Source organism: Henckelia pumila, chromosome 2 (genome assembly GCF_033568475.1).
Source record: "Henckelia pumila isolate YLH828 chromosome 2, ASM3356847v2, whole genome shotgun sequence".
Classification (NCBI taxonomy): domain Eukaryota; kingdom Viridiplantae; phylum Streptophyta; class Magnoliopsida; order Lamiales; family Gesneriaceae; genus Henckelia; species Henckelia pumila.
In genome coordinates, this window is record NC_133121.1 from 170,422,785 (window position 1) to 170,431,085 (window position 8,301).

General features: G+C 34.6%; 1 protein-coding gene across 1 annotated transcript; it reads right to left on the bottom strand.

Annotated features, from left to right (window-relative positions):
• Positions 1-212: 212 nt before the first annotated feature.
• On the bottom strand, positions 213-6,275 carry LOC140880750 (uncharacterized). Its single transcript, XM_073285465.1, has 12 exons — positions 5,960-6,275; positions 5,257-5,476; positions 4,975-5,175; positions 4,792-4,862; positions 4,358-4,520; positions 3,248-3,841; positions 1,833-2,213; positions 1,664-1,739; positions 1,505-1,568; positions 1,067-1,202; positions 676-789; positions 213-481 (listed from the first exon to the last, which is right to left on the bottom strand). The coding sequence occupies exons 1-12, from the start codon at positions 6,067-6,069 to the stop codon at positions 416-418; spliced, it is 2,196 nt and encodes a 731-aa protein (XP_073141566.1). The 5' UTR covers positions 6,070-6,275; the 3' UTR covers positions 213-415.
• Positions 6,276-8,301: the final 2,026 nt, after the last annotated feature.

Consider the following 8,301-nt stretch of genomic DNA (forward strand, 5'->3'; position numbering starts at 1 on the left):
GATTTCAAATCCATAACATAACATCCATTACAACAAATCCATCAGTTTGTTCGGATATATTGATTTGACAAAATATTTTAAATCATCAATCCGAATTGATCTTGTAAAAGATCTGTAGTTAGTTTTAAAGTCATTTCAGTGGATTTCAAATCCATCTCGATATGAAATCCTTCTTCAAATCCAAATCTTCCAATCCAAATACAATCTAAAGATCATATAAATGTTTTTGGGAGCTTCTAAGCTTAGAAAAATGCACTCTGGACAGCTATAATGTTTTATCCAATTTCAATAGGCACAAGGAAACTATTATCGGCAAGAAATTTGCGAATGCAATGTATCTGCCTAAGGATTAAAAGTAACCTCTGAAATTTGAAATATTTTTCTTCCCCAGCCAAAAGACGTTAGCAAGCATTGTCTAGTTCATCCAGGATGCGCCCACCGTCTTCGCCATGAAGCTATATCTGTCAGCGGCTTCGTCGATCTGAGATACAGGAATTCGATGTCAGTTAAAACACTAAATAGATACTGCTTCATCATGTTCATCGGATAAGTGTTCAAGTCCTAAACTTTGATCCCCAAATTACACAAGTCATGATAGATAACTCGTGAGTCATTGAAATTTTTATTTTCATTTTTTGAAGGGAATCATTGAAACCAATATAAATATTTGTTTACCACTTTCTGTGTTGGCATTCCGGCTCCGTGGCCCGCCTTTCGTTCTATGCGTCCTATTATTGGGTTTGTTTGAGGACTTCTTTCCACGCTTGTGCAGAGAACATGTTGCATCGTCTGTTATTGTGAATAGAACATAAAAGCAAGTTGGTAAATGATAGCAGGATAAATTTTTTTGAATCAAATCATTTCAAATTCGAAAAAACAAAATACAGAATCAAATGAGAGGTTAAAATAAAAGAATTAGAAAATTAATTAAACACTAATATTTGAAGTTCATTGAATTCATCCGGCAGAAACAAAAATGGAGAAAGAGGTTAATTGCAGTTTCTTTAAAAAGGCTACGAAGAACATTAGAGTCTAAAGTTGAAATTTTTGAAGGCAAGTTACCGACCGCCAACAATTTCAGCGAGTGGAGCGGCACTACCCGATCATCGTGATCAGCAGTCAGTATCATGGTGGATGGATACTGAGTTGGCTTATCAGAAGTTTTATCCCATGGTCTCCTCACATTATGCAGGGGCGAGTATCTGAGGAAACAGTTAAATAAAAAGGAAATGAGAAAAAGGCGAACTGACTATTATTCCTCCTAGAGAAGTAAAGGTTGGAGAAAGAATCAAACAAAAAAATGAACGGAAGCCGCTTCAAATTTCAAGAAAATAAACAAACTAGATAAACAGTCTAATTTAATTTCATATTATGCAAACATATTAAAAAAAATAACAAAGCACTGCCATTTGCATGTCTACAAGCCTATCACAATGTGTAAAGTGCAATAAGACAATTTCTTTCTTTTCTTCTTCTGACGATTTCAGAAAGGTAAGTAGCTCACTTGATTAGCCAATGAAACTCTTCCTCCTTATCTGAACAGCCATAGTCTGAGGTCCATGCATGACCTAGTTTAGCAGGGGAAAGTTTTTTAAAGATGCTGTTAAAAGCGTATAAATAATTTAATAGCTGAGAGGAGCATTCTTCACAAAGATTTCCTCACCAATGGTGAACTTATGAAATCTTAGCATGTCCATAACGCCAACATGAGCTAGAGCACAGCCGAAAAGATCAGGCCTCTGAAATCACGAGCATTCCACGATTATTGTATTGAGCAACTGAGATAAAAGTAAGCTGGATAATGGTTATGAAAAGATAATAGCAAGTTATACCTGATTGACGCAAGCCCCGACTAGAAGCCCTCCATTGCTTCCACCTTCAATACACAATTTTTTAGGCTGAGTATAACCAGCAGAGACGAGATACTCAGCAGCCGATATAAAGTCATCAAAGCAATTCTGCTTCTTTGCTAAAGCTCCAGCTTTGTGCCATTCTTCTCCATATTCTCCCCCTCCACGGATGTTTGCAGAGCAGAAAACAACATCTAAATGTTTTGCTATCACTATACGTCCAACGGTAAAATATGGTGTAATATTGATATTAAATCCACCATATCCATAGAGTAAACAGGGATGCGATCCATCCAGGTCGAGTCCCTTTCTAGAAACTATGAATATCGGTACCTTGGTGCCATCTTTACTAGTTATAAACATCTGATAGCAAAAACCCCCCAATCAAGAAAATGAAATATAGAATGAAAATATAATGGATATTTTCATAAATTACTCTTGCCTTCAAAGAGGTGAAACAGGAATTTTTTTTTAATGTTTAATGTAATAGAAACACCAAGGCCATACAAAAGCTAAAATTAAAATCTATTTGCAAGGAAAAGTGTCAAATGCAACTCCCACAGCAAATAAAACTTGTTTCTTCACATCTGATGCAGGCGTTCATTTGCCTAAAAAACGGCCCATCGTTGGACAAAGCGAAAGCACCATTGATTCAATAAAAAGGATTTCCCTAACATGAAAGGCCCTGGATATTTGTGATAAACAATCATAACTTAAAACTCTAATTCACACAAAAATCTGAAACAATTGATGACAAAGGAATGTCTTCTGTGTTCCAACTAGCTCTAATGCTTTAATTTCTCCAGTTTTATTTTTTTCTACTTCTTTCAAACTTTTATCTGATTTTAAGGGGATATCATCACGGTTATTTACACTTTACTATGCTTTAAACTTATTACAGATATACTAGTAAGGTAAAGATTTTTAACTTAGTTAAAAGGGATTGTAATAAGATAAAGCTTCTTACACTTTCAACCTATTCTCCTCAATGTTCCCTCTAGAACTCAAAATAATTTAAATCATTTTTGTGTCTTAATTTTTTTCTTTTAGTTCACTCTCAAGAACAATTCATTCATGATTCCCATTTATCATCCTAGTTGTGTGATTGATATCTCAATATTTTTCTTCCACAATATTTTCTGGTTCTGAAACTGTTAGATTGCTAATTTCATTTTCTATCATTTATGAATTTAAAGTACAAATTTTTAAAAAGATGTAACGATTTTCATAGCAATTTTGCGTTTAAAAACTATCATGGAGTAAAAATTAAAGAAACTGATAAACATTTCAGTTTTCTACGTCGTGTGACACAGAACCAAAATATCAGAACAAAACAGAAAAGTTTTAACAAGGTGTTGTTCTGCCGCAAAACTGCAAATGCTCAATAAATTATTTACCTGACTGGTTTCAAACTCATTCCTGTCAAAGCCAGGCACAACAATTTCACGAAAGATTCTCATCTCTGGGACTTCAGATTCTAGGTTGCACATATATATAATGCCCGGGATAAGAAAGCTTGTAAACCCAATAAAAATAATACTGTCTTTCCTTCTTGAAGAAATCTCAGATACAGATCCAATATCCAGAGGTAGGAAGTGCAAAAAGGTACCAGTTTTCAAGTCCCTTAACTGCAAAACATTTTTCACATCACTCAAATAATTCACCACAATCTGATTTCTATTAACAGCCACAGCAGATTCAAGCACGTCTTTTTTATCTTCTTGAAGTACTTCAGTCCAAACACTGGGTTCTTTCAGATCAACTCGGGTTAGCTTGTTTCTTGGAGCATCCTTGTTAGTAAGGAATGTGAAAACTGTGTCATCATTTGCAACGTATTCATATGAAGCGTCAAAGTTATCAACAAGCCTGACAAAATGAAGCAAGTCCTTTTTCCCTCTATAACCTTCAAGCCCTTTGGGGAGCAGTGACATGTCGCAGTAATAAACTTTATTAACAGGATCACAATTTTCAAAAGTGTACAAAAGTACATACTGCAAATTAAAAAATTGACAATTAGTTGCAAAGTGAATGAGACATTAAGTCAGCATAAAGTATAAGGAAAATCATTTGTTACTCAAAACAACCGGCTGACTGAAACTGAAACAACTTTTAAAAAATAATATAAAAATCTCTAGTTGCACCTAGAGAATGGATGGAATAACACATTTTTAGAAATAATATCAGATCCACAAGAGTCCATCATAAGGCTTTTCAACAGGCTCAAAGTCAAAACAATCAGCCATCGTCTCTTGCTATGCCATGTAGACATCACAAATAGAATGTCATATCATGAACAAAAATTGTACAGAAAATAATAACTTTTCAATCCGTAAAATTGATATATATTGTTAATTTCGGATAACATGAACTGATGTAACTGCCTCTTAGTGACCATACTTTTGTGTCTATAGTTAATTATTATTAAAGTGTGACTACAAAATCAAAAATAACAATGCCAGACAATTCACACTTCACTCGAATCCTTATGTTGAAATCAAAGTTATTACCTTCCCATCCTCAGAAACTGAGGCTGACCGTGTATTTTTGGGATTGTCGGGATCCTTCCAACATAGGATATCTTCCGACTGATCAGTACCCAAAACATGATAATACAGTTCATGGTGCAGGTTGGCATTAGTCTCTGTGCCAGCATCCAATTTATCTTCTTCCCTTTAAAAAGAAGCTTTCTAAACATCACAATTCAAAACTAACCTTTGGTACGGAATAATACAATAGAACAACCCAAATTGTAAATCCACACAACATCAATTCCAAATAATTTCTCTTCCAAATGTTCTACTTTTCATGACAGGTTAATGTTGAAACTCAGGAGCTAAAGATTAGTCAATCATTTTGTCATCTTATAGAAAAATTTCTTACAAAAGTTTTTGATACCTATTGAATGCTTCATATAATTATGTTTTGCATGAAAAATCCTTACGCAGGAGCTGGATATCGGCTGTAGAAAAAACCTTTACTATCATGCGTCCAGCTAATTGCTGAAAACTTAACCTGTAACAAAAAGAAGCATTTCCAGGTTGATCAACACATTTCAACAAAGCAGAACTCCATCTAAGATTCTTTTCAAAGTAAAAAGCGCATAGAATAATCATGAAACCAGTACCCATGAAATGGTGTAAGGCTCAGTACTCTTATCCTCAATCCGCATAACTTTGATTGTAACCCAATCGCTTCCACTCGAACTAATGCCATACGCTAAGTACTTGGCATCCTCACTCACTGCATGTACACTTAGAGCTACGGTTCCGTCTTCACTTAATGTGTTTGGATCAAGCAAAACCTCAGGTTTTGCATCCAAACCATCCTATTACATAGACTGAGCTTAAAACTCAACATGAAAATGAATCATATGTTGCCAAAGAAAAATAAAATATTGTCCAAGAACCTGAACATATAGAGCTTTCTGTGGCTGTAGACCGGTGTTGTGGAAATAAAAGTACTTGTCACCAGCCCTAAATGGAGCATCATACTTGGGAAAGTCGTATAACTTAGTAAGCTTCTCACGAAGTTTTTCCCTAGTTTCGCATGTTTCAAGCACAGAATCAGTCAATTTCACCTGCGTTTCCACGAACTCTTTGGTCTCCTCCGAATCAGGATCCTCAAGCCTAAAACCACATGGGTCAAAAATCACTAAACTAAAACAGGAAAAGAACCATAAATCCACAAATATCACAAGTAAGGAATCAAGCTTCATAAAATTCTTTCATAATCCGTAAAAATCCTGTTTTTCAGAATTTAAACTCCATAATTCCACTTCTTTACTTATTATGACTTCCATTCGTTAAACGTCGGTGACTATATGTGATATTAAAAGTAAGGAATCAGACTTTCATTAATTTCTTTCCGAACAATCAATCAAGATTCCATTTTCAGCCTTTAAACTCCAGAATTACAGTCTTTTACCCGCAGATATCGACGTATTATGACTTCCATTGATTAAGGGTCGGGGACTAAGAGTGACATTAAAAAAAGTAAAGAATCAAGCTTTCATTAAGTTCTTCCAAAATAATCAATCAAGATTCCATTTTTCAGAATTTAAACTACACATTCCACTTATTTACCGCCAGATTTCGACGCATTACGATTACCATCGATAAGGGTCGGGGACTAGAACCCCGTGATAATCATCAACCACAGAATCATCCCGTCGAGGCACAGGGTACTGCAGTTGCCCGTCAAATGCAGAGAGGGATCCCATTGCAGGGAGCGTGGACGAGGAACGCAAGCAAAAACGAGAGTAGCGTTGCCTTATCGCTGAGAAGAGTCCCAGAGATTGCTTGTGTTCGTGAAAATGTCTAGGAGACCAGAGGCGACGCGTGCCGGGAAATATCAAGGGGCTGTTGTGTGGGACAAGAGAACGCCAACAAATTAGATTAGCGGGGGCGTGGCGCGTGCACAAGACCATTCTTTTGGGGAAGTTCCAATGAAATTACCTAGTTATTTTCAAATCGAGCAAGCCCATTTAATATTTTTATTAGTAATTCGATGCATGTGTTGTACGGTTCTATATTATGTTTATTTATGAAAATAAAAAAAATAGTAAAAAAAAATAATAAAAAAAAATTGAGTGATATTTTCGTAAATAAGAAAAATCAAAAAACAAAAAGTTTGTCATTTTAGTAAATAAGATAACATAATGTCTAAAAACATGTGATATAAAATGACTAAGTTGCTTAATAATTTTGGTTTGTTAAGAACTAAGTTATAATATAATCGTAATTTCATCTCAAACCTTACCAGTAAATTGAAACACAATTAATTAAAGGGCTTATAGTATAATACTATAGTAAGATTTTTTTTATTTTGTTTGATATTTGGTTTTGATTCAAAGAATTTGTTTATTTATTGAATGTAATTATCGATTGATGTTTGTTTATCATTGCATGTGAATAATTTGACCAATCGTTTGCATATTTGTTATTTGATCTTGAATGAAAAGACTACAGATTGAAGTTTAGCTTCATAATATCAATCAACACATGGTTATATTGTAAGATTCAAAAGTTCACTAGCTCGATCAAGACAATTTTTTTAAATGATTGACATGACCTATGCATGTTATTTATGAAATTTAATTGTTATGTGTAAGATATGTGATTTAATTATGTTATTTGTTGTGTTGCAAATTAGTTTAGTGTTTTCAGGTTTGAAATTAATTCTGGACCGACGGAACAATTCTAGCCTTTGAACAAGTTGAGAAAATGTTTTATTTTAATCAGAAGTTTAAAGTTGATGCAGTATATTTTATTAGTTGGGTGAAAGAATTTGAAAAGTTTGTTTGCAACTAATGAGCCGACTTTCAAGCCCAATAGTTACAAAAAATAGCAGGCGTCAAGTTTTCATTTTCTTTCCCTTCTACACGTCGCCTTCCCCTTCTCCCATTCTCACGTTCACGATTCAAAAAGCTGCATCAAAGTTAGGGCAGAGTTCTTCAGATTTTCGAGGCTGAATCGCTCCTAAGGAGCAGGTTAATTCCAAAGTTCAATCTATAAGGCAAGTTTTTTTTTATCGTTTTGAAACCATCATTCAAGAGTATAATTATTTTTGTTATGAACCCTAGGTATTGGTATGATGTTATTTGATGTATGATTTTCTAAGTTTTCATGAGTATGATAATCGTGATACGTGAAGCGTTTCGGATGTCCTTGGTTAAATTTTATGGAGATTCAAGGGTTAAATGTTTAAAATTCAGATTTTTGGTGTGAGTTGATGTTGGATGTGAATTTTGATTCAATTCTTTGAAATTTGGGTCTTTTGGCATTGATCTTTTGAAGTTTTTCATGTGGTTAAGCATAGGTTTCAATGGGTTTGCTCAATATTTTAAGTATTGGAATATGTATGTGTGGAATTGAAGCAAGAAGATCGAGTTTTGGTTCATAAGAGGCACAGATTCGTAGCAGAGCGCTACAGGGCTGCTCAGGCAGCGCTGCAACACCGCAACTACGAAGTTGTAGCGCCGTTTTAAAAAAAAATTATAAACTCATTTTTAAATGTACGAAGGGTACTTTTATGATCTTTTAAGGTGTTTTAAATATTTTTAAGACATTATATAGCAAAAGTTTCAAGTTTAAAGCCAAGAACGAAAAGAACGACTCACGTGGATCGATTATGATAAGTATTTCATATGTATGTAAATTTTTCCTCATGAAACTTATGTTTATATTGAATTTCATGATGCGAAGACCTCGGTTCTAATCATCTAATCAAGAATAAATCATTCAAGCATCAATAAATAAGTCAAGGCATAAAGCAAAGAAATTTTTATTTTTTTAAAACATGCACGGACTCTGTGCACACCTCCGTGCTCAGGTCCGAGCATTAACCTGTAGCCAAGGATAAACGACTGCAAGATACACGGACCCCGTGCCACCTCCATGTCAAGGTCCGTGCTAATCAAATACACTAAAAAGACAACTCTTTGTTTTCCGCA

What these genes read in the sequence shown, in the direction of transcription:
- LOC140880750 (XM_073285465.1), bottom strand. Translation starts at nt 6,069, where the DNA reads ATGGGATCCCTCTCTGCATTTGACGGGCAACTGCAGTACCCTGTGCCT. An exon ending in AGAAAGCTCTATATGTTCAG is followed by an intron (nt 5,176 to 5,256) that starts GTTCTTGGACAA and finishes TCTATGTAATAG; the next exon opens with GATGGTTTGGATGCAAAACC. An exon ending in TCGGGGCTTGCGTCAATCAG is followed by an intron (nt 1,740 to 1,832) that starts GTATAACTTGCT and finishes TCGTGATTTCAG; the next exon opens with AGGCCTGATCTTTTCGGCTG.